Below are 24818 nucleotides of genomic sequence, written 5' to 3'. Positions count from 1 at the left end.
AGGAAGGAGGTACAGCAGACTACTGCACTTTACAAATTGTTAATCTTGAGAACTTCTGTTACTTTCCAAGTGTAACTTCAGCAGAAATTTTAATAATGCATTGCAAAAAAATAAAAAGGTGATGGAATGGGGGTAACCTTTGGAAAGGCAAGTAACAAACCCTGCCTGTTTCATCCCCTAACAAATACTCTCAAATTTGATTCTGGTTGCCCCTACAAGTTTGCAAAGGTCAATGGTCTTTGCAAAGCTGGGATGTACCACAGGATCAGTTTCTGAGGCTTCATACTAATACGATACATCTCCCAGAGGCTGCAAGTGATTCAACTGACAACCAGGACATCAGACCCAAAGGGAAAAGTTCAGTTACCATTCTTTGCCTATCTAAACCCTCTGTGTAATCAGAGGAACCATTAGACTTTTTCCCCCCCTGGAGTACTGTAACACCTCATGCATGTCACACAGTCTGTGCCTGAATCATGGCAAGAGAGAAAAGACAGATCTATAGCTGGAAGAGTCAGAGCTCTCTCTGCTCTGCCTACACTGTTATGGGGTTTTTTCCAGGTATTTTTTCAAACTGGGATCAAGGGAGTGGCTTCCTCTCTCAACAATTCCACTCACCCGCAAGAAGGATGCTACAGTGACAAATGTAGCTCCACATGGAAAACACAAGTGGAATATTCTACTGCTGAGGAAAGAGGAGCCTTCTCTGTCAGGGAGGAAGGTCTCTTGTGTCCTGTGTAGGACTCAAGCACCATGCTTCAGGGCTGGAAGGCTTTTTTTTCTGCCTTCATATTGTGATTAACAGCAAAAAAATCGAGTATCGACTCTGTAACTGACAACTTTGACAAGTACCCCAAAAGCAGCATCTGTGCTAGGATCCAATGCCCCTTATGTCACTGACTAAAGTGGTTTGCTCCCTCATCTCCTATTCCTATCTTTCTTAACTACAACAAGCAAAACTGATTCCTAATTTTGCCCAGGACTTCTAGAGGGACAGGTGTGTTTTGTGCTGATTTTGAATGTTGTAAATCCCCAGTTTCAAATTAGAAGAAATTAGGGATATTGCACAGTTCATTCATTTTCACTAATAGAGTTCCTGGGAAACACACATGTAGATTAAAGGAACATAATGGTCCCTGGCTGATTGCTTTGAGTACCCTCCAATGTCCCTACAATGGTATTGACTGGCTTTTTATAGTGTCCACAAAAGGCACATTAACCTTTTCTTGTCTCTTCTGTTGGCCTCGTCTCTGTGCAAATGGATGCCTGAGTTCTTTCAGCCTCAAACCAACCCCCAAGCAGTCAGTGAAAGCAAACCTCACCTAGAGCTAGGAAAAGCCATGCACTCCTAAAAGAAATTTACTTCGGGACATCAGAACATAAACCTGCAAAAAGTGTGGACACTGGCAGAAACAAGTACTGCCAATCTTTGAAGTGATTCCTCTGAAAAAATCTACATGATATGGAGCCTGTTGGGGCAGAAGGAGAATTTTTTAAAAATGCATATGTATTGAGAGAGGTTATACTTATTAGACTAGTTAATGTAGCTGGAAGAACGAGCAGTAGCAGTGGTGTTTTTTCACATACACTCTCCTCGGGCTTCAAATGGAAACATCTTCAAAGCTAAGTGTAGACTGAAAACCACTCTGGATGTTACTGAGTTTGCTCACGTAAACAAGCTGGGACAAAAGGTATCTGGTGCCTCAGAGGAACTGGGAAGTGCTAGTGTGAAAGTGACAGAAAAACAAAAGCAGGGGAAAGATTGGTTCAGGAGACGTGACGCTGTTACCTGGTTGGTCCTGTGGTGGGTCAACGTCTGCCACCAAGCCAAGTACTAAGAGAAATGCGTGGGATTTGGCTCCCTGCCTCACCTCCAAAAACATTTTGTGCATCCCCCATGAAGCCATGCCCTGCCTGCTACCCACCCCCCCCCCCCCCCCAAGCCCCACGCGCACCGTGGAGTACAGGGTCACAGAATCACAAGCTCTGTCCCATAGCAGCGTACTTGAACTTCCTCGCAAATATTGCTTAGAGCTTCCTCGGGTTTGTGAAATCTGAAAGGCTGAGCCCACCTCCTGCGTCTATCCTGCCCGGAAGCACCTGTCTTTGAAATGCCTTTGGAGACAACCGGGCGCAGGGCGAGTGTCCCGCAGAGCACCAGCGCAGCGTCGTTTACCCCAGTGCCCCTGAGTCGAGCCGGAGTCGCGGATCGTCCCGCAGGGCAGCTTTCGAGCTCCCGCCGTGAAACCGACGCACCTACAAACCGTGTGGGAGGGATATGGACTGCAGCCGTCGGACAAGAGAAACGCGGCGAGGCTCCGAGAGCCGCCGAACAGCGCAGGGCCGTGCCGGGGACCCGCTGTACTCCGACCCAGCACCCCCGGACTCCCGCCCCTTCCCTTCCCGTCCTGTTCACTGAGTCCCCTTTACCGCGCCCCGGCAGCGGCTGCCGCGATTCCCGCCGTCCCGGGTCTGTCCCCCCGTCCCCGGCACGCCTCTCGCCGCCCGTCCCACCACCGTTTTCGACAGCGCTGCCCAGGGGCTCCGACCGCGGCGCTCGGCCTGGGCCAGCCCCCGCCTGCAGCTGGGGCCGCCCCGCCCCGCCTCGGGGGCCCCGGATGGCATCGCCCGGCGCCGTCTGGGGCCGGGGCCGCAGCCGGAGCCGGGGCCGCAGCCGGTGGGGAGGGGCGGGGCGGCCGGCGGGGGCCGGGAGATGCCCTGCCTCCCCCTCCATGCCGAAGATGTGCGGGGGCCTCGCCTTCCCTCTCGCCTACCGCCCCCTGGCACTCCTCCCCCGCCCCAAGGAGGCCAGCCCGCCCGGCGACACCGTGCCAGACTTGCCCGCGCCGCCCTGAGGCCGGGTAAGACTGCAGAGCCGCGGCGGAGCCCCGGGCCGGCCGCCTCATGCACCCGCCCGGCGCCCCGCTCGCCATGGCCGAGGGCGCATTCTCGCTGGCCGGCCCGGCGGCGCGGAGCCCCGGGGGAAACCCGTCGAGGCTTCACAGCATCGAGGCTATCCTGGGGTTCACCAAGGAAGACGGGCTGCTGGGCGCCTTCCCGCCCGACGGCAGCGCCAAGGAGGCAGACCGGCGGGGGCCCCGGCATTGCCTGCCCAAGATGCTCGGAGAGCAGCCGCCGCCCGAGCCCCAGGGCCGCGCTGAGCGCTTCCAAGGTGAGCGTTGTAGACGAATGCCGGGTACTGGGGGGCGGACGGGTGGGCGCTGCTCCCCTACGCCCCGGGCAAGCCCCGCGGTGAGATCCTGCCGGTGACCCCCCCCCGTCTTCCCCTCGCAGAACCGTACTGTCCCGGCAGCGCCAGCCCCGAGTTGCCCGCTGGCAGCAGCGGCGAGGAGAAGCCGTCGGAAGAGGAACAGCCCAAGAAGAAACACAGGCGAAACCGCACCACCTTCACCACGTACCAGCTTCACGAGTTGGAGCGTGCCTTTGAGAAGTCCCACTATCCCGACGTGTACAGCCGCGAGGAGCTGGCCATAAAGGTCAATCTGCCCGAAGTCCGCGTCCAGGTAACGCCCGGCCCGGCCCAGCCCCGACGGCCCCCGGCGCCGGGAAGCTACACACGGTCCAGCCCAACGCGCTTCGGTGCAGCCCCGTGGTCCCGGCGACCGGAGCAGGCCCGGTGCGGCGCGCAGGCCCGTGACTGCAGCAGGGCTCCGGCCACACTCGGGGCCCTGCTGGAGCGCTGGGCGCGGCTGCCGCACAGCCACGAGCCGGCCCGGCCGGCGGGACAGCGCGGGGCTCGGGGCAGACCTGCGTCGGGCAGCCGCGTCGTCGGTGCTGCTGCCCTTTGAGTGGCGTGTCCCAGCCCGGGGCTGCTGAATGTGCTGTGTGCCAGGGCAGTGGCGGGTGGATGGGCGGGCCAGCTCCACCGGGACTGCTTTCCACCGGGCGTAGGGTTGCAGATCGTGGAGGAATGCCCGAGCCCCCCAAATTCCCTTCTGCCCCGGTACAGCAAGGCGTGTTTTCCCTCACTCTGTTTTGCGTGCATGGCTGCAGAGGTGAGCCTCTTTCCACTGCCTAGGGCCTGGCTGATACAGCTCTGCTTGCAGGTTTGGTTTCAGAACAGAAGAGCTAAGTGGAGGCGGCAGGAGAAACTAGAAGTGACCTCCATGAAGCTGCAGGACTCGCCCATCCTCTCGTTCAACCGCTCGCCGCAGGCAACACCCATGGGTCCTCTGAGCAGCAGTCTACCCCTGGAGACATGGCTCAGCCCACCCGTGCCCAGCAGCACAGCCCTGCAGACCCTGCCTGGCTTTGTGGCCTCGCCACAGAGCCTGCCCAGCAGCTATACACCACCACCCTTCCTGAACTCTCCGGCAGTGACCCATGCGCTGCAGCCCCTGGGGGCCATGGGGCCACCGCCACCTTATCAGTGTGGGGCCAACTTTGTGGACAAGTTCCCTTTGGATGAGGCAGATCCACGCAACACCAGCATTGCCGCCCTGCGGCTGAAGGCCAAGGAGCATATCCAGTCCATTGGCAAGCCCTGGCAGACAATCTGAACTCCCTCTCAGCACCTGGGAGAAAGCCATGGGGAAGGTGCATTCCAGAATGCCCAAGGGACACCCTTACCCTGCCTCAGCTGCCGCGGATGACCAGGCACAGGAGGGCTGTCCCTTAACTAGCCTTTCCCCTATGCCTTGACTTGCTTTTGTATTTTGTGGTCCTTTTGATTCCCTTTTCCACAACCCCTGAAGAGTTAGGGGCCTGATCATAGCTTAGGAAAAACAATCTCTTTTGCTCTCCCTCCTTGGCTGGATGCTTTAGTTGCAATAAAAGCTATAGTAGGGCAAAGAGCCATATAAAGTGGCTGGGAGCTCAGGACTGCTGTACTGAGGGGACTGCAGGAAGGGGGTTCTACTTTTACACCATTAAATGGCACCATCTGCATGGAGGCTGTGTATCATGTTTCTGAACCCAAATGGGCATCTTGGGCTGGACCCTCTCCTCCATGTGATGCACAGAGGGGTGGGAGATGCTTGGCTGTGGGCTCTTCTCTGTACTCCATCAGCAGAACCCTGTCCAAGCTGGCTGTGGCACTGGGGCCTGCATCCCCATGATGGAGAGTGTGCCCAGATAGGAGTGGGCACAGAGGGTCTGGAGCCCTTGCAGTTCTTGGGCCAGGTAGACCACTTCCACAATTGCCCTTGTGGAGTAGTGCCAGGCTCATGTGGGCTCTGCAGGCCACAATCAGTGACAGTTCTTGCCTCTGCAAAGAAGGGGAATGGCAGGACCCCCAGGGCTCCTGCCCCCTGCAGCCAAGCTGCCCAGAGGGAGAGACAGATGGTCTCTGGTTAGGCACTAACACTGGGCTGGGGCCTGGCAGGCTCATCCTGCCTGCTCTGGCTGCCCAGGACAGCCCCTGGAGGCTGGCACAGAGCTGAGCCATGCCTGCTCCCCTACCCACACAGTGCCCATCGCCAGGCTGCCCAAACTAAAACTGCGGCATCTTTATTTTTCATTATCTCGGTTACTGCCTGTAATAGGGCTGAGAAGCTGTAATGAAACACTCCTTCTCCTCTGTTGGTTATGGGGTGCTCTACACACTTGGGAGGTTGTGGCAATTAATGTTTCTCATTAGAGAAGAGAGAAGGATGCACAAGTGCCCTCATTGTGTCCTGGGGATGATTCAGTGCAGACTGGGAGACCTCTCCTTTCACCATTTCCCACTCATTGTGGCCAGACAAAGGCCGGCATCTAATTATATTTTCACAATCTGTGCGTGTATTTTAAGAGTCCTGTCAGAAACAAGTATGTCAGCCTTGTTCAGCTTCACTTCAGAGAGCTTTTTAACCTCAGACAGCAGTTTCTAAACATCCCTTCATAGCCTTCTCCACAGCAGCCCCATCTATTGTATGGAGAGCTTCTTTTACAGATAATAGGAATCCCTGTTGTTTTCAAACGCCTTTTCCTCTGTCCCCAGCCTCCCTGCAGATCCAACCTGCCTCTCTGGACCAGAGCACACACTGTGTTCAGGACTTCCAGCTTCCCTCCCCTGAGCTGTGCTGGTCCAGGACATGAAGGGAAGCCAAGTAAGTAGTCCACCCTGAATCTGGGGGGGAATGAAGCTCTGCTGGGGAAGACTGTCCTGCTGGGCTCTCATCTTGACAGTTCTACTGTGTGTGCATTTGTGGTGGTGCCCACCCTTCCCAGCACACATCTCTTTGCTTCCTTAGCAGAGAGAGGAAGTGTTGCCAGGAAGAGAACTGCCATTTCTGTCAGGACCAGGGAGGTAGTTTGCTAACTTCTAGTAACTTACTCAGGTAAAAGAGGAGAACAAAAATCATATTGCTTCCATTTTTAGGTCTTATTCTAGTGGTCCTTTCACATGTGAGCTTTGCTTGCATCACCAGTTGCAAGAAGGCATGGCATTTTTGGTGACTGCAAGAGAAGGATTTCTCTTGGTGTGCTTGAGAAGTGCCTGCATGGCCTGGTTTGTGTCAGCAAGAGACACACACTAATGAGTGACTGCACAGGCTCTGCACACTTTTCCTTCTCAGGGTAGAAACAATCTCACTTGTCATTACTTGGCTGCAGTCCAGCTGTGGCTCTGAAGCTGAAAACCCTATGTTTTAATGTGCAGGTAAGCACATTAAATTGCTACTCTAAAGTTCTCACCTGTGCTTATTGCTCATGGTTAATAAGGCAACTCCGCAGGATTTCAATAGTGCTTAATGCCATATTTTGGCATTACTACCCCCCCTTTTCTCTTACCTACATTTCTTCTGTATCCTGTAGAGCCGCTGGAAAGAAGCCCTCTAATTCCTGATCAGCTGTCACCAGTGCTGAGGCTTGGTTACTCGAGATAGTCAAAGACTGGGAGTAGATACAACCACAATGACAGGGCAGCAGAAGTAGCAGCTGAAGACGCCTGCTCACTTTTAATAAGGTCCTGATTCAGCACCTGCAAACTAATAAAGATTATGGCAAGATATGGTGGTTGTTCCTTTATTGGCATCTTGAACAGGTCTTTCTTATACTTTGTACAGGTGAGCCCTGTAAGTGGATTGACTTTGTGCACTCATGTCCTTCAAGGAAAACTGTGAGTTTATTGCTAAAAATGAGTATTTTACTAGCTACACATAAGTGGACAAATAAAGAGACAGAGGCATATGCAAACACATCTTTCTTCTAGTCTGTCTAGTTTTCTGTGTTCCTACACTTTCTTTCAAATTGTTCCATTCCATTTTAAAAGCCCATTTGTTCATTTTGTTGTAAATATCTTCTCCTCCTTAATTGGGTGCTGAGTCTAATAATCCTGCCTCGGCTTGTTAACTGTACAATACCAGTCAGAGTTAATGACCCATTAGCGATTAATTCCTTAAACAGCATCTAATTGCTCACTGTAAAAGCTTTTCTTAAAACTGGATTAAATCATCTAGATCCTTAACCACTTCTTTAACTTTGCTAAGGCTATTAGCATGGCCTTCTGAGTGGTCTGTTTCTTCTTTTGCTTAAACTGTATTAGCAACATAGTATTTTTAGTGTCCATACTTGACTTCTTTTCAGCACCTGAAGTTATAAGGAAGAATAATACAGATAAAAGACTGCCAGAGAATGAGTAGTTATGAGGAAAATGTCATGATGGAATTTGTTCTCAAGAGTATATTCTGGTCTTCCCTTCTCTCCATCCCTGCTCAAAATCCTGTCAATATTCAAGAAAACTAGCAGATACCTGAGCTCTTTAATTTTAACTTGAGGTTCAGCTCTTTGGCTTCTCGATGGAGCAGGACTGTCTCTGTGTGAAGAAGGGACCCTTAGTCCCTGCTGGATGGCTTGGAAGCTGTCATTCCCTCTGGAGCAGTGGGCTGGCTGTTGTGTGTGCTACTGCCACGGTATCTCACAGCCCCTGTGACATGAAAATACACATTGCTCAGCCATAGTTTGAATTTCTGTTACTAGCTGCTGTGGTTGAGGGCAATACTATTCCCTTCTTTTGCGCAGAAAGTTAAACAGTCTTGTTTCCATCTGCCCTGGCTACATCTGACAGGCATTTCAATTATGGACATTCAGTTTCTTACTATTGCAGTATCTCAAGTAGCTTTTCAAAGCTCCTTGTTACACCTTTCCTCATTTCTAGGGACGTACTATGAAGTCCAACAGACATTACTTCAACGGGGCTCCCTTCAGCTACAGTACTGCAGCTTTTGTCTTCTATGCAGTCAGTCCTCCTCCTTTGTCGCTATTATAAACCTTGGGACTTTCATCAGTAGTTTGTCAGCCACAGAGTACCCACCCACAAAATGCTAGCATTGGAGAAAATAGTGGAACAAAACAAAAACAAAAAAACCCCAACCAAACAACGAAACAAAAAAACCCTACCAAACAACCAAAAAGCCCAAAACAAACAAACAACCCCCCAAACAACAAAAAAACAAACAAAAAACCAAACCAAACCAGACAAATAAACAAACAAACCCACAAAAACAAAAACAAAAAAAAAAGGCGTGAAACCAAAAGCTCGTTAGACCAGGACGCTGACAGTACCAGTCTCTCTAGTAGAATTAATACTGTGTCTCCTCTCTGAGCGTCTCTATGTTCTGCCAAGGTATTATGTCAAAACAAGCTGGTATTTGGCAGTCATCCCTGTGTCATATGACACTTCTGCCCCATAAAGATTGGGATTGCAGAGCCGGGCAGAGGGCTGCGACTGAGTTACGGCAAACAGCCGAAGCCACGGGGCTCACCTGGCACCGCAGCGCACCGGGACACCCTGCACAGCCGCGCCTCGGCCTCGGCCGGTCCGTCCCGAGGCGCACCGGAGCGCCCCCCTCACGGCCGGGGTTCGGCCTCGGTCCGTCCCGGGGCTCACCGGAGCGCTCCCCTCACGGCCGGGGTTTGGCCTCGGTCCGTCCCGGGGCTCACCGGAGCGCTCCCCTCACGGCCGGGGTTCGGCCCGTCCCGGGGCTCACCGGAGCGCTCCCCTCACGGCCGGGACTCGGCCCGTCCCGGGGCTCACCGGAGCGCTCCCCTCACGGCCGGGGTTCGGCCTCGGCCCGTCCCGGGGCTCACCGGAGCGCTCCCCTCACGGCCGGGGTTCAGCCTCGACCCGTCTAGGGGCTCACCGGAGCGCTCCCCTCACGGCCGGGGTTCAGCCTCGACCCGTCTAGGGGCTCACCGGAGCGCTCCCCTCACGGCCGGGACTCGGCCTCGACCCGTCCCGGGGCTCACCGGAGCGCTCCCCTCACGGCCGGGACTCGGCCCGTCCCGGGGCTCACCGGAGCGCTCCCCTCACGGCCGGGACTCGGCCCGTCCCGGGGCTCACCGGAGCGCTCCCCTCACAGCCGGGACTCGGCCTCGACCCGTCCCGGGGCTCACCGGAGCGCTCCCCTCACGGCCGGGACTCGGCCCGTCCCGGGGCTCACCGCAGCGCTCCCCTCACGGCCGGGACTCGACCCGTCCCGGGGCTCACCGGAGCGCTCCCCTCACAGCCGGGACTCGGCCTCGACCCGTCCCGGGGCTCACCGGAGCGCTCCCCTCACGGCCGGGACTCGGCCTCGGTCCGTCCCGGGGCTCACCGGAGCGCTCCCCTCACGGCCGGGGTTCAGCCTCGACCCGTCTAGGGGCTCACCGGAGCGCTCCCCTCACGGCCGGGACTCGGCCTCGACCCGTCCCGGGGCTCACCGGAGCGCTCCCCTCACGGCCGGGACTCGACCCGTCCCGGGGCTCACCGCAGCGCTCCCCTCACGGCCGGGGTTCGGCCCGTCCCGGGGCTCACCGCAGCGCTCCCCTCACGGCCGGGCCGAGGGCGCCGCCTGCCGGAGGCGGCGGGAGCAGGAGGTCGCGGCCCGTCCCGGTCGAGTTTCGCCTCCGGGCATAGCGGAGCTGCCGGCAGCGCGCCGGGGGCTGCGGGGCAGCGTCATCTCCCGGGCACACACGGGGCACGGAGGGTCCCGGCAGAGCGGCTGAAAGTACAACACACGCCCTGTCCCGGGGAAGGCAGTGGTCTTTGCTACTGGCCTTTACACAGCGAATTTCACTGCTTAACTCAAATAAAAGCATAAACTCCGCCTTTTCCTTGGTACTATTTATTGCGAATGTTGCAATGTCATGTAGTTTCAAACTAAGGGAAGAAATTATTTGATAGGTAAGTAATATAATTAATTGGAAGACCCTTCCGTGACAATTATATATATATATCTCAAAGCCATTCAAATGAGAAAATGCAATCTTGAAAATGAAGTAGAGGATTTAGTCCTTACTGAACCATACAAGTGTGTATTTAAATACTTTACACAAAGGAATTCTTGTGTACAGAAAAGTAACCATGTTGATTATCTGACACAATCAAGTGCTTGTGAAATATAGTCTCTTACAGAAAGTATTCAATTTCCTTATGATTTAGTGATTTTCTTTCAGCTTGGAGTGCTCTCTTTCATATTCACAACTTGAAGCAGATAGTCCATCATCTAATAAAAAGAAAAATATATTATTTATAGACCAGTCCTGAAAAAAGTAATTCACTAAGATAATAAACCTTCTATAAGTTAATAAACCTAATAGATAACTGCTCTGTGCATTCACATAACAAACATATTCCTAATAATCTTTCCAAAACAGATCCCATTTGTCTTGGTTAGTGTAATAACTAACTGCCAAAGTAGGAGGAAAGTCATTCTCCCAAATAATTCTGTGTGCCATCTCATTTATACCCTGTCTCATTAGTGTGAAAAAGCCAACTAATAGAAACAATTTAAAGTTTATTTTCCAACTTACTTTTGCACTTAGTCCAACTTGCAGGAGAGATTTGCTGTAATTTATTCCCAGAATAAAGAGCAGGCAAGGTATTAACTGAAAACAAAATAACACAGGTGCACCATCCCAAACCACAAGCCCAATAAGTACTGGGTTCACCTCTTCCATTTTTTTGACTCTTTGTGTGTTACAGCCATTTCCCTCCTCTGAGCGAGTTCTTTAGAAAGAATTCTTTTCTTCTTAAGAGATGTACAGCCCAGAGTGAGCATCAGTGGTGATGCACTAGATGATTTGGGCTAATAAGAGAGACGCTGAATTGAGTTACCTGAGGTACTTATGTGTATTTACTTCTAGCTTTAGGGCTTCCTGATCTTAAATTTAAAATTCAGATTTTAAATTAAGTCAGCTAAATTTGAAAGCATTCATGAAACAAAGTTCTCGGAGTCTGTCTGTTCCAAACACAGCCAGTCTTGGGTGTGTGCAGCAGGTGGAGCACATGGCTGCAGGCAGGCTCCTCGTGGTTGGCATCTCTGTCAGTGCATGGGAATTACAGAAGCTGGCAGCAGGGCTCATTATTTACCTTCTTTTGTTCACATTTAGTATCTCAGTCCAACAGGCCACTGCACAGGGAACAGTAACCCGCTGCAAATCAGGTGTCTGGTTCCTCCTATAAAAAGTTTCTGCTCCAAACTCACGTGAACTAGGCCTGGAAAAGTATTTCATACCAAGAACAAATTTTCTGCATGCACTGTGCCATTATCCTCAGCTTCCTGTACCTGGTAATCCTCTCCTCTGTATGGACACCTTCCACAGCTGTGGTACAGCAGCACCTTATGCCAAGGTGTCGCCTAACCAAAGTCTGTGCACCCGAAACGCCTCACATCCTGACAAACCTACACAATCAACCCCCAAAGACCAGTTATGCATTTGTACCACTATGCACATGAATGTCTCATTCCGTATATCAGAGTTCCACCTTTATAAATAAGGCATCTTCTGTTCAAAATAACTTTAAAATTAAAAATAATTCTTATTATTGAAATGTTTAGGAAACTATCCCTGCTCTCAAAAGAGTAAAGCACATTCCTTTTGATCTTCATGTTTTCTTCATCTAGAAGGAAGATCTCAGAAATACCTTAAATTTCAGGCGCTTTCTTGAAGCCAAGGGAAAAACAGGACATCATATCCTGTCTAGGCTGTGTATCATCAGATATTTGTGTCCGACAGCAGGAAAATACAGCTACAGCTATTTTCATTAGATTTTACTTCAGGGTAGAGACAAAGAAACTGTTCAGTGATGGACATCAAATGAGGTTGTGCAAGTTGTCCTCTATCTTAGTCACAGGAAAAACATGAGCTTTTTTTACTAATCCTTGCAGAAATCCTTGCAAAAATCTGTATACTTTAGGCAATAACCTCATTATTCCATGAGGATGTTCGATGTCTGACCACAGAAATGCAGATGTTAATTTGCAGTGAAAGTATACACATATGGATATGATTCAAATTGCCAGAGGCAACTTGCAGCCTTCACAAGTAGGATTTATTGACAAATACTTTTAGAAGTCAGAACATTTCCCTCTTTACATTAAATAATGGAATTTGTTCATTTAATTTGATTACAAAGCTGCACACTGCAGAACTGAAGATGGAATAAATAGTTTATCTTTTAGATAGTATTCATAATCAGTTACTGTGATGTATCACTATCATAAAGCTACAGCCAAAAAGAAACCTATGGACAGCATTCATATCACTGGTGTGAGAGACTTAAATCACAGCTTAATTTAAAGGGTGATTTTTTTTACCCACATTCCAATAAAAGCCTAAATATTCACTGATTTGATTGCACCAGGATTTCAGGAGGGAAACCAGGCTGAATTTAGCCCAGGAATATTAATGACATCATATTGCAGTAGAATACGGGAAGTAAAAATTCTTCCCATTGATGTCTTTAAGGGGGCATATTAATATTTTTGTTCTATTTCATTGTCACCCAAAAGGATTCTGCAGCTTTATCACCATGACTGTGCCTGAGGTATTATAAGGAAAGGAATTTTCTTGTGGATCCTGCGATTTACATTAGACCCCAATAACTTTCTGTAAAACCTCACTGTTATCCTTCCCTGAGTATTTTATAGGATTTCCTAAAACAATAGGGATTAATCTATTCTAAAACCTTGTTGTCTTGTGCAACAGCACTAAGAAGAACATTAACTTGAGGGATGAGAAGGGGCAGCGTATCAGTAGCCCCAGACTCCTTTAGCAAACGCAGCGATAGCCAGCACCATGGGCTGGAGAAAAGGCAAAAAAAAAAGGGATAAAGCTGGGACCAGAGAAAATTCTGCAGCCCTCTGGCTTTACTTAGCCCAAGGCAGAACATCCTGAATGGTGCTGGAAGGGGGTGGTCAATGTGATGTGGTTCCTCCTGCCCTCACACTTGTTTTTCACACTAGTTTGGCTTTACTGGGCAGTATGTGCTGCTGATGTGATCACCTAAGCACAAAGAAAAGAATGGCCCAGCCAAGCAGCTTGAAGGGAACCCAGGCACTAAAATCCGCTGAATGCATGCTGTGTTTATGCCCACTAGCAAATGAAGTCACCAAAAATACAATTGGTGAGTGACAATCAGTAATGTAGAGCAGAGTCTTGCAGTACTAGTACTGAATGTCTAATACATGAGATGTGTTTGTGCTGCTTTTCTGGACAATCCACCAGTTAGAGGAAGCTGATATGCTACTGTAAACCAAAAACTGGACACATGGAATATCTTTACAGGTTTTATCTTACTTACATGTTTCCAACTGCTATTGTCATCTGTCTCCCAGGTGTTCCTGGTATACCAGGGGAGCCCTCCTTTTGAGAAGTGACCACTTTTATTTTCATTCCTTTCCAGCAGCCTTAGCAAATATTTTGAGATTTCTTCCCACTGCAGATACTCTTCCAGCTGCTTGATATTGTCAGGTAATGCTGAAAATGGTGTCTTGTTTTCTTCTTCAAAACCATAAGGAAAATCTCCAGTGCTTTTTTTCCCCATTAAATGTCCTGCAACAACAATTAAAGTAGCACAAAATTAACCAAAACACTGTCAGAGAAAACGTGGCTGAGAAAGGGGCAGCGATTACCAAGCACTTTGTCTGGAGATAGAGAGAGAGAAGCTCTTGGTAAGATTTGATGGAATAAAAGTGGATGGAGAAGCCGAGGTTTTAGACTTACCCTGCCTCGACACGGGACGCAGGAACCTTGCGTTCCAGTGCCTTTGTAGGAGTTAAGCCGCACTTACCCACAGCCCAGTGGCTGCCGCGGGGGTAGATCTTGGTGAGCGCGGGGGTCCCGCCGGGCTGCAGGGGCGCCGCTCCGCCCTGCGCCGTCAGCAGCGCCAGCGCCAGCAGCGGCAGCGCCGCGGGCCGCCCGCCCCGCATCGTGCCCTGCTGCGGGTGCTGCCGGTGCTGCCCGAGCCGCGCTCCGCTCCGCTCCGGCTCCGTCAAGGCTCCGAAGCGCCGCCGCCACCGGCCCCCATTTATCCGGAGCCGGGCCCGGCGCGAGCGGAGCCCCCGCGCTTGACGCCTCCTCACGGGGCCGCTCCCGCCCCGCCGGCGCCCGCGGGGGGAGCTGAGGCGGTGCCGGCCCCGGGGCGCGGCCCGGGCCGGGGGGGGGACGCTCTCCCTCTCGTTTCCCTTCGCAACACGGGCGCGTCCCACAGGTTCGTGCTCCCCCTCTGCGTCCGCCGGGAGTCGGTGCTGACGGCGGCCCGGACACCTCGGGCAGCGCTGCCGGCAGCGCCCGGGCACCGGAGCTCCTGAGGGCGGCAACGGCCGCGGAGGGCACCCGGGGGCTGCAGGGGGCGACGTCACCCCCGCCCCGCGGAACCGCACCGTGCGGGCTTCGATGCGGCTGCACCTGGGGCAAAGGGGCTCGCTGTCCCTCGCTGGGAATGAAAATCTGGTGCAAAGAGCTTATTTTATTTTCCAGTATCACCTAAATTTCCTGCCACAAGTGACAGTAAATAGAAGCGCATTTACAGGACTTTCTGCTTTCCCTGCACAGGGACCCTGTAAACTTTGAAGCCCCTGAGGCACCTGGAACTGGCCAACTTTGTAGTAAATGGATGAAAATAATTCCAGCCTAAAGAGGCAGTGCAGGGAAAAGAGGCAGTACATCCCTGGAAAAGCCCTGAAGTGGAACACAAAGTGGTTTCACTGAAGTGAAGGTGTGTGAGCAGCGATGGGACATAAAGTCCTGATGTGCCTGTTTGTCACCCAGGAGAACAGCAGAGACAGGATGAAGCCACGTGTAATGTGTGCAGTTTATGAGATAATTTTGCTGTCTACAGACCTATGGCAGGAGCTGGGATACACAGAGAGCAGAGCTGACTCTAAGGAACCTGCCAGCTCCTCCAGCTAGCCCCACATGACTGGAACTGAACTATCCCTACTGGAAACTCACACGGATATGAATTAACATAATTTCCAGGCAAACTCTTTTGTTTTGAAGTTCTCCTTTTGAAATCAATCGTGTATCCTGCTGTATTGAGCCAAATTGTTCCCTTGTTTAGTCACAGTTTGTTTCATCTTATTTTACTGATTAATGTGATTCATTCTTTTCTTTTGGTTATTAATTATGCATTCATGCTTAATTCACAATAGTATTTTCATGCCTCAAGTTGCACTGTGCAGCCTGCAGTACAGCTACCAACATGTGCTCTGTTCTGAGTGACAGCCGATCAAATAAAATATTGCAATCCAGAGAAACTCCTAATCATTTGGGGCAACCAAGGCAGGAAATTTAAAAATTCAGGAAATTGTCCATTTCAGAGAACAAAAACCAAAACCACCCAAACATGAATTCTTACTCAGTCCCAAGTCTCTTGTACTGAAAATACCATGCAAGCAAATAAACCTTTCTTGTATGTAGGATTGTATATGTACTATGCCTTTATTATTTATTCACTTGTTCATAAGGATTTATTCTAATTCTTACTACCCTTCTCAGGAAAATAGCAACTTCATTGTATAGAGAAATAGTATTCTGGATCCCCCACAAAAGAAAAGGTACAACCAAAGGATGTTATGAACTCTGAATGACTCAAGTCACCCAAGACAATATTCCTCTTTAAGAAGAAGCCTGATAACATCAGTTTGTGTTTAAACATCAAGAAACAGCTCTCTCTGTTTTAAAATACCCTTCCCTTTTTCATATATCCACGGCAAAGCAAAATGTTGCTGTGCTTCGTGACAGGAGAACATTAATGGTTTTTAAATGCTTATTACCATGCTAAACTTTAATCTGCTACCTTCACATTTTACACAAGCATCATTGTTCTATCAGCAATGCATATTTAATGGCTATAAAAAGGGGTAATATAAGAATGGTGTGCCTTTCATCACTTTCTTTGTAGGGACCCTGGTGTTACACGCAGCCAGGAAGTATGTACAGAACAAACACCGGTGGAAGCCTATCTCCAACGTAATAACAGGCGTGATCACTGAGGAATACTCTGTAAATGTTGAAGATGCTGAATAGACTAATCTCCAGCATTTCCAACCCGCACTCAGAGCAGGTGTTCTGCAAATAACCTCAACATCGACTCAGTGCAGCAACAGTTCCCTGAAGAACTGAAGATGTTTCTCAGAAAAGAGCTCCGCAACTTTACAGAGGCTGAATAATATGAAATAGTAACATTTATTTAATAAGGTCCAGTGTAAGATAGTTGACACTGTGCTGCATTTTGGGAAGCCCTGGACAGCTGAAGCTTAAGCACAGTGATTGCTCACTGCACATTTAACTTGTGCCAGGCCGCTGTGGCAGCCACAAGTTTGGGTTTATGATTTTTGCAGTGGAAGAGCTTAATAATTGCAGAATTCAAATGGGAAGCATTTATGGACATGCCTGTGGACCAGAACAGCCTACAGGGACCACCCGGCCCAACAGCCTGAGCCCTTTCAGACTGCCCAGAAGCTCAAGGGCACTGTTTAAGTGCTGCTGGAATGCTGAGCCTGGGGCATCCATCCTCTCCCAAGGGAGGCTGCTCCAGGCCTGAGTACCCTCTCAGTATGGAAGTGGTTTCCGACATCCACTCTGATCCCCTCTGGCACGGCCCTGAGCCACTCTTGTGACTAGATCCCAGTGTCACAGTTGACCAGCTGCAAAATGTCCAACTGCACTCTCCAAATTAGAGCTGCCTGTGCTCGTATTGGGGTAGGTGGACAGCATAAATCTGGATTTCAGCAACATCAAGAGAAAGAAAAAAATCTTACTCCACATACACTCCAAAAAACACATTATTTTTTCTCAACTGGGATGATACACTTCCAGGAAGACTGCAGTAATGATCCCAACATTATTCTGCCATGCCATTTATTATACTCGATTTTATTCCTATACAATTTGACACAAAATAAGTAATTTTTATAATACAGTTGGACATGAAAACCACTTAGTAGGACACAAAAGAAGTAATATTACTTGGAGAAATTCAGCAGTTGTCTGCTAAGCATGAGCTGTTACAACAGAAAAGGTGTCATTATTGTATAATAGAGTATTTTTGCAGAGGTAAGGGATTACAGAAGAAACAGAACTCCAGAGGAAAAAAAGCATCATGCTGTTCCTTATCAAAGCTACAAAAACAAAGCCAGCAAGGAAAACAAGTTCTGCTTTGTTGAAGGTGCAACACTGACATTTGAAGATAAGTAAAAAATGCCAAATTTCATGAAAGACAGTTATCAGGTAAGTTTTTTAATGAAAAATCAATTTTATGTTTAACACTATTCAGGTGTTATATGATAGGAGAGAATAATACATTCTCCAAACTGGCATAAGAGCTCTGGTTTCCCTGCCTCGGCAATATCCCTGAAGTGCACTACTGTGCTATTCATTCAGTAATTTACAAGTGTTATTAAAGCCCCAGAAAACCTTTTTGTTAGGTTAGTTTAAGAGCTAGAACACAAAAGGCAGATCATCAACAGCCTCAACGCTAGCAACACACACAGTCCCTAAAAAGCAGGCCTCTAAAAATCAGGCCATATGGCCTTTTTTCCTTACCTTGTGAAAGAGCAATTTCAAATTCAGAGAAAAAGCTCTGAGTCCGCACTGCTCAGTACCAAGTCAGAGTGGAACTCCCCTTCCTGGCTGTTTTTGGCAGCCGCAACCAGCCAACTTAGGCATAAGTCTGACTAAACTCTTAGAACTTACTACCTGTTCAGAGAGTCTGTGTCCTTACAAGCACTGATCAAAACAGTTTGTATGGTGGAGAAAAGAGGGCAGTGACAGATTAAAAATAACCCCCAAAACAAACAGGAGGGCAAAAGTGGATTCAGACGCAGCACCAGTCAGTCAAACCCACTGAGCATGGCAAGAGAGCCCTTGGCTGCTCCAGCACCAAACCAGCATCAAACTGGCTGCTCCAGTCCTCCAAACCAGTGCCAGGCTAGCTGAGAGCAGTCTGTAGAAGATGATAAATGCATCATTTTGTAATTAGCCAGCAGCCAACAGCTTCACTCATTAGGTGTCGTTTATTTAGACAAGACAAAAGCTTGCACAGTTTTGTAACCATAAAGAAAAATGAAACCATCCGAAATATATTATTTTTTCCCCCTGTATATTTCCCTTTGTTCTTGTGTTTAGGATTCCCGCTTGAGCAGTACATATGCTCCCATCACTGCCAGGAGAGCATACTGCAAAGAAACACAGAACACAGACGCGTTACAATTCCTCTCCACTGAGCTCTGAAAGCATAAACTGTTCAAAAGGTGCCCTCTCAAACATCACATCACACTTTGCACAATTACAGAGCTCTGATCCTACAAAATTGCAGGAAGATTTTAAAGTGATAAAATTCATCATAACCAGGCATCACAACTGCATACACTTAACTAACAAAATTCTAAGAAATTACATGTTTTCAACTCCTTACAAACAACAAATTCTACTGCCCAACAGTAAGCAAGGAAATCCAGCTCATCCTACATTAGGTACCAAACTACAGACACAAATTTATTAACATGTCTGCTTAGAGGCAAGGTTCTTATTGTCTGTACTTGTTATTTTAGCAATTCAAGTATTCAAAACGTCAGTATACATACCTTAAATTTTGGGTAGTCATTCATTATTATAGTTACCATGCCTACATAGGGCAAAAACCTGTAATTGATAAAACAGGTGAATGTAAAATTAACCCTCAAATATTACATGAAAGTCTTTTAATGTTACTCAATCTGGAATATTTCAGTGTGATCCCATAATTTACACCTAATGCAGATCTGGATAGGAAGTAGAATTCATTAGTTTTCCTTAATCAAAGTTATCTGAGAAAATCTGAAGAGATTTCAGCTCAGCTGAAGGAGAAGGAGACAAAATCAAAAGCTCAAACCTTCCATAAAATTCCTGTGGAATGCCAAAACAATTTCCTAGAAATTCCCAGCAATTACAAGGAGAAGATGGTTAATATTGTATTTTCAGATGAGCTATTTGTTAAATGCCCTTTTTTTCCCCCCCACACTCCACATCAGTGTGAGGACTATGGGAAGCAACTTTGCTAGGTTTTCTCTTAAATTACAATTCTATTTAAAAAATACATCAAATCTGGTTTGTATCAACAGCAGAACCAATTTAAGAGCTAATTTTTCTCTTTAATTACAAAGTACATTTTGCTTTACTTACCCTCTTGCTCTTCCAACAACATCTTTCTTCTCTAACCAGTTCTGACCTTCTTTGTACAAGCCTCTATCATCAACTTCATTATTATCCCCTTTAGTCAGAAATTTGATGTTCCCATTTCCTCTAGAAGGCAATGAGGTGATAAACTAAATAACACTTAATTTAAAAATCTCAATTAACATCTACAAAGCAAATGAGGATGAAAAGTGCTACAAGATTAGATAACAATGTTTGCTTTCAGCCCTGTTTATTGAACAACCACCATTAAATCATTAACATTACAGACTTTACTAACTTTATCTATCAACAGATATTAACAAGAAACATTTTTTTACAACACTCCTAGATTGTGATGTAAGCAATTACACAATGGACATGAAAACTGGAGGTGGCAAGCAAGCACTGTCGTTGATGAAAAGGACATTGTCCATCCAGGCACTAAACTTCCTCAACAAAACCCTGTGTGTTTATCAGCATCTTTGACAGAACATGAATTCAAATACAGTTCTTAAGTTTACAGTCTTACAATGAATTTTGCTTAAATATTGATATCAAGAAATGAGGAGCTCTCATAATGACAAACTAGGTAATAAAAAATTAAAATAGGTGATTCTTGGAAATTTTAAAAAAGCACAGAAGAACAGACATTACTCAAGAAATAAACACCTTCAGTTCATGGAGCAAATACGCCAGTGCTTGCCACCTCCGGCTTAGCTTTTCACTGTGCAGAACTAGGAGCAGAACTGTAGTTTGGAAGGAACTGTTTAGCAGGGTAGGCATTTGCACTCAAGGCCAAACCAAGCCCCTTCCCTGGTGCTTTTCAGCACAAATTGCCATGGGCAGCGTGGCCAAGAGACACAAGAATAAGAAGAATCTCTTCTTTTATCCTGAATCAAATTTGGAAAACTTCAGTTAGCAAAGCTCACACACTCTGTCAGGCTGCACCCTGATTCTGAATCTCCACCTTTCACCAAAAGTTTGCTCCCACAAGCAAAGTCCCAACTGTACAACCATCAGCATAGAAGCGGATTCTGCTCCCATGCACACTCCTGCTGCCAAGATTCCTCCTGGGCACAGCTCTACCTGCTCCAACCCTGAGCAGCTTTGCCGAGGGAAAGGTCTCAAACCCTCAAGAAGTGCGACACAGAACTGCGGACAGAAGTGGCTCACATCCTACAGCTGAGCTTTCTCTCACTGCTTATCCTCACTTGCCTTTCTCATACATTGAACCACAATTAAACTGACACCGAAAGCCACGGGGAAGGAAAGGAGCTTTACAAACAAAAAACCACCAAGTTGCATTACTTTTCATGTACTTTGATAACTCTGTGCACTATTGGAATGTCTCTGCCTTCAACTTTAAAAACAACTATTTCACCAGCTCTGATTGGGTCATCATGGAAATTTGTTAGGAACAGCAGGTCTCCCCTGTGAAAAGCTGGCTCCATGCTGCCACTACAAACAACAAGAAAGAGAAAGTCTGTTGGCATAAATGAAAGAAGCACCAGGAAATCAAAGAATATTTAATTCTTACAGATAAACCCACAATTTTAACAGAGATCTGTAGCTTCACCCATTCAGTAACACCACTCAGACCTTTAACAGAACCCAAATGCCAGAAAGCAATCTGCAGGAGTTTACCCATTACGTTAGGGAACTTGGATTTTAAAGGGTCTGACACATTTACTGCTCCTACAAACCTCAGTGGGAACTGGCCCATGGCTACTGGCCCTATGTAACTTTTGCTGGAGCTCAAACACAGCCAGAAGAAAGACAGTGTTTGAGTCCTTCTTTAAATAGGTGACATTTCAAATTCCAGCTGTATCCAAGGGGAAGGGGGAGGAGACAAAAGGCAAAACAAGACCTGGATTTGAAGCAGAAAGCCTTTCCATTGACTCACCTGAGCACCACAACAATGGGGCTCTCACTGCCAGTCACCACGATCAGCCCTTTCCAGATCATTAGGGCAGAAGACACAATCATAGCAAAATTTAAGACTTGGTAATATAGCTGTGTGAAACAAGGAAATTGGTTTTTAAAGGTACTGTATTATATTTAGAAGCACAACATAGAACTTTAACTCAAGTGCACCACAAATTTTAGGCTTTTATGCTGAAATCCTATTCCAACACAAGTCTGGTAGCACAGGTTGCCATGTCAGAATCTACCAAACTGCAGCATAAGGCTGGAATCCTCTGTGCGCCTTAGTCTTGGGTTAATCCACTCCTGTGTGTTAGTGACAGACGCAAACACACTGATAAAGGCTCATAAAGCTGGGGAAGCGACCTGGCAAACGACCAAAGCGGGTTCGGTCACACGGCCCTGCCTCCCTCCCGAGCTCGGAAATATCCCAAGGGACGTGTGGAACACCGGACTACCACCAGAGGCTGACTTTCTGGGAGTGACTTTTGTTTAAAAAGAGGAGCTGGAGGAGACGAGAGACGACAAAAGATAATTTCCTGCTACTGTCTCACTGAAACTTCTTATCTAGAAAATCACTGATTTGACTTTCTGCCCTCAAACGCTCCTGCTCCGCCAGCCCTTCCAGCGGCGGATGCGCTTTAACCACACTCCTTCATTTTTGTTCCTTTTCTCGGCAGCACACGGAGAAGGATAGCGGTGGGAAGGACCCTGCACGCTGGCGTTCGAAACCCGCCGCTCCCAGTGCGGGCTGCGAGCCGCGAGCGCGGCCCCGGTACCTGCCGCTTGTTCATGCGCCGCAGGTCCCCGAACAGATCCATCGCGGCCCCGCCGCGGAGCCCGCCGCCCTGCGCCACCACCGCCCTCAGCGCAGCGCCAGGGGGAACAGCGGGGCCCGCGCTGCTCTCTGGGATCTGTAGTCTCCTTCCTCTCCCGCCCTGCTGACGCACGGCGGGCCTCCTCGGCCAGGTGAACCATAGCTCCCAGACGCACCGCGGCGAAAGGTCCTGATGACGAGACCCCCTTGATATTCGCCGCTGGAGGTGCCTGAGCAGCTGGCTGTACCGAGGGACCGTCGGTGAACGCTCAGATCCCTGGCCTCGGAGTGAAGAGCCGCGCACGCCCGAGAAGCATCGGGACGGCCGCCCCGCTCTCCCGGGCGCGGAGAGTCTTGGGTCAGGCGAATGCCGCGGGCATCCCGGGGCCGCCGCTGCGTGTGCGCAGCTCATTGGCGGGAAGGGGAGGCGCGCGCGCTCTGTGAGGGGTGGGCGGCGGCGGCCGGCAGGGGGCGCTGTGCTGAGCGCGGGAACGGTGTGAGGGGCCGTGCCGCCGTGAGGGGCCGTGCCGCCGTGAGGGGCTTCCCGCCTCGTGAGGGGATGGAGGGGTGTGAAGGCAGTGAGGGGAATCGCAGTGTCCTCAGCGGCTGTGAGTGGAATAATTTCATAATTTCAGCAGGTAGTGGTGACCTCAGCGTTTGCTCGGGGACCGCGGCAGGGCCCCGATCAGAGAAGAGCACAGAGGCCCGGAAAATCCGCAGCCCTTCGGTGCCCCGGCAGGGATGGGCCGGGGCTACTCCGTGTGCCTGGCAGTGGTCAGACCCCGAGCAGCACAGGCAGACTTCACACCCATTTCCAGTTTGTCACTGAATGGTTGCATGAGCCTGAAACAGCAAGCAGCCACATAGATACAAGTCAGAGAGCCCCGAGCCTGATTTCCTGGGAATTAAATGGGCCAAACCGAGTCAGGCATTCACCAAGTTTAAAATTACCCACTGAAGACTGAGAATGGAAGAACAGAGAACACATGGAAATGCTACTAAGATAAATGGAAACAAACCATCTGGCCAGAGCAGTGTTTTTGTAATTTAGTAGAAATACACCAAGACTTTAATGCTGGTAAACAGTTGGATGAAACAGACTAGGACTGACTAAGAGAGGCAGAACTGACCTTAGAGCACACGGGAAGGTGTGATGCTCTCAGGAATGAATAGAAATGCCAAATTGGAAAGAAGGCTTCAAGGACACCAGGTAGGCATGATATCTAGATAAGATCCTTCACCTCATCTAATTGTTCTTCCAGTGACAACAGTATTCTTTTACTTACTACACAGGAGTTCCTCTAAGTTTATGTAATTTCAGGTTAGTTCTCTGCTATCCTTTAAATACTCAGAGAAAAGCATCTGCCACTATCCTCTTTGAGCAGATGCAATATTCAGAAGTAATTACTAAGAGAGAAGGAAAATAGACAAGAGCAGGCTCAAAGGTGGTGAAAAGATTCTGAATTTTCTTTGTGCAATTAAGAGTTTAATTTAAAAGGTGTGTAACAAAGTTATATCTTCTGTACAAGTGGTATCTGCCCACTGAAATGTTGTATTGACTCTTGCCCAGCAAAAGGTTTTCTACTCAGGCAATTCCCTGAGTAGGTTTTTCATACCATACTATTTGGACAGATTTTTTTTTTTTTTAAATAGAGTTTTTTGCCTTTGTGTACAAATCTGCTTGCCTTTATTTTCATAAAAAAACCCAAGAAAACAGAGATTAAAAATGGTGATTGGGACAAAATTGATACAGGCTGTACAATCAACATGAGGGAGACCAACAAACCTCAGTGTCTAAAAACCTCATTGAACATACCAGTAAGTTACACTAGGGTTCAGACCATTAACTCATAGCAATCTGAAACAATTCGACAAAAACATCTTTGTTAAATTTGCTTTGCTATTGGAAGGAAATCTCTATCATTTATTGTGGTTATAGCTGTACATTCCAATTTAGCTATTAATTAATTTTATTAATGAATTAAATCATGTGCATCAATATGAAAAAAAAAACCCCAATAAACCAGCTTTTGTTCCAAAGCACTATGTATCACACCCAAATTCCTCCTAAAGTACAATAGTTTTAATCCTTACTTTGTATTTAATTAATAAATATTTGACACTTTTCTATTACCTGGTCACACAAGGAATGGCTGAACATAAATGGATGAATTTTCATCCTAGACTAGAGTTGCAATACTGCCACTCACAGAACAAAGACAAATGGCTGTAATAGAAGAATTATCTCTGAGTGTTATTTTTTGGGTAGTGCTTTATTCATCAAACAGGCAGGAAATTGTTCTTGCTTATTGTGAAGCAGGAATATCATTTTTGGAGGCAAAAGACAAGCCAGTCAGCAGGGAGATGGCAGCAGCTGAGAGAATGTAAATGACAAAGTTCAGTGTTAGAACAATTCCTTGCAGACATTCCTGATGGAGAGAATGACAAGTGGAAATCGAGGTGGTAAATTCTAGTTCTGTAACAAGCAGAGGGAGGAAGCAGAGTTAGCGTATGGAGAATTTACAAAAGTGAGAAGGCAGCTTTGTGTTGAGACCTGGGAGGATTGAAGCTGCTTATGTTTTTGTTCATACAGAGGGAACTTTCTTTTGTCCGAGGCAAGAACCCACACTTAATTCTGAGACTGCAGTTCTGTTGCCTGTTGGTTTGATTGTGCTTGGTGTTTGATAGGTCAGAAAACACTTGGACTCCTTCA

General features: G+C 48.3%; 3 protein-coding genes across 4 annotated transcripts; 1 reads left to right on the top strand and 2 right to left on the bottom strand.

The window, feature by feature from the left end:
- The first annotated feature begins 2737 nt into the window (after positions 1-2737).
- On the top strand, positions 2738-4908 carry LOC110478587 (retinal homeobox protein Rx2). The gene is made up of 3 exons (XM_021545327.3): positions 2738-3172; positions 3295-3524; positions 4068-4908. Exons 1-3 carry the CDS (start codon positions 2905-2907, stop codon positions 4518-4520), a joined length of 951 nt encoding a protein of 316 aa, XP_021401002.1. The 5' UTR covers positions 2738-2904; the 3' UTR covers positions 4521-4908.
- Positions 4909-10030: 5122 nt separating this feature from the next.
- On the bottom strand, positions 10031-14232 carry LOC146763934 (gastrin-releasing peptide-like). The gene is made up of 3 exons (XM_085566267.1): positions 13997-14232; positions 13508-13758; positions 10031-10427 (listed from the first exon to the last, which is right to left on the bottom strand). The coding sequence occupies exons 1-3, from the start codon at positions 14133-14135 to the stop codon at positions 10374-10376; spliced, it is 444 nt and encodes a 147-aa protein (XP_085422393.1). The 5' UTR covers positions 14136-14232; the 3' UTR covers positions 10031-10373.
- Positions 14233-17064: 2832 nt separating this feature from the next.
- LOC110478590 (signal peptidase complex catalytic subunit SEC11C) lies at positions 17065-22281 on the bottom strand. Of its 2 annotated transcripts, none has more exons than XM_021545330.4 (6): positions 22072-22281; positions 21269-21378; positions 20674-20823; positions 19372-19491; positions 18795-18852; positions 17065-18386 (listed from the first exon to the last, which is right to left on the bottom strand). In XM_021545330.4, the coding sequence occupies exons 1-6, from the start codon at positions 22264-22266 to the stop codon at positions 18333-18335; spliced, it is 687 nt and encodes a 228-aa protein (XP_021401005.1). In that variant the 5' UTR covers positions 22267-22281; the 3' UTR covers positions 17065-18332. The 2 variants fall into 2 exon arrangements, with proteins under 2 accessions (XP_021401005.1, XP_021401007.1); XM_021545332.3 differs by having other exon boundaries at positions 22068-22175.
- Positions 22282-24818: the final 2537 nt, after the last annotated feature.

This window comes from Lonchura striata, chromosome Z, assembly GCF_050655825.1.
Source record: "Lonchura striata isolate lonStrDom1 chromosome Z, ASM5065582v1, whole genome shotgun sequence".
In the NCBI taxonomy this organism is placed as follows: Eukaryota; Metazoa; Chordata; class Aves; order Passeriformes; family Estrildidae; genus Lonchura; species Lonchura striata.
Note: the sequence above shows the minus strand (reverse complement) of the source record. Positions and strands in the feature narration are given on the sequence as shown.

Excerpts from the sequence above, each read along its gene's own strand:
- LOC146763934 (XM_085566267.1), bottom strand. The coding sequence starts at position 14,135 with ATGCGGGGCGGGCGGCCCGCGGCGCTGCCGCTGCTGGCGCTGGCGCTG. Across the intron at positions 13,759-13,996 it reads CGGCAGCCACTGGGCTGTGG|GACATTTAATGGGGAAAAAA; the intron begins GTAAGTGCGGCT and ends TTGTTGTTGCAG. Across the intron at positions 10,428-13,507 it reads ACAATAGCAGTTGGAAACAT|ATGATGGACTATCTGCTTCA; the intron begins GTAAGTAAGATA and ends TCTTTTTATTAG.
- LOC110478590 (XM_021545330.4), bottom strand. The coding sequence starts at position 22,266 with ATGGTTCACCTGGCCGAGGAGGCCCGCCGTGCGTCAGCAGGGCGGGAG. Across the intron at positions 20,824-21,268 it reads CCCATTGTTGTGGTGCTCAG|TGGCAGCATGGAGCCAGCTT; the intron begins GTGAGTCAATGG and ends TGTTGTTTGTAG. Across the intron at positions 18,387-18,794 it reads ATGACTACCCAAAATTTAAG|TATGCTCTCCTGGCAGTGAT; the intron begins GTATGTATACTG and ends GTTTCTTTGCAG.
- LOC110478587 (XM_021545327.3), top strand. The coding sequence starts at position 2,905 with ATGCACCCGCCCGGCGCCCCGCTCGCCATGGCCGAGGGCGCATTCTCG. Across the intron at positions 3,173-3,294 it reads CCGCGCTGAGCGCTTCCAAG|AACCGTACTGTCCCGGCAGC; the intron begins GTGAGCGTTGTA and ends TTCCCCTCGCAG. Across the intron at positions 3,525-4,067 it reads TGCCCGAAGTCCGCGTCCAG|GTTTGGTTTCAGAACAGAAG; the intron begins GTAACGCCCGGC and ends CTCTGCTTGCAG.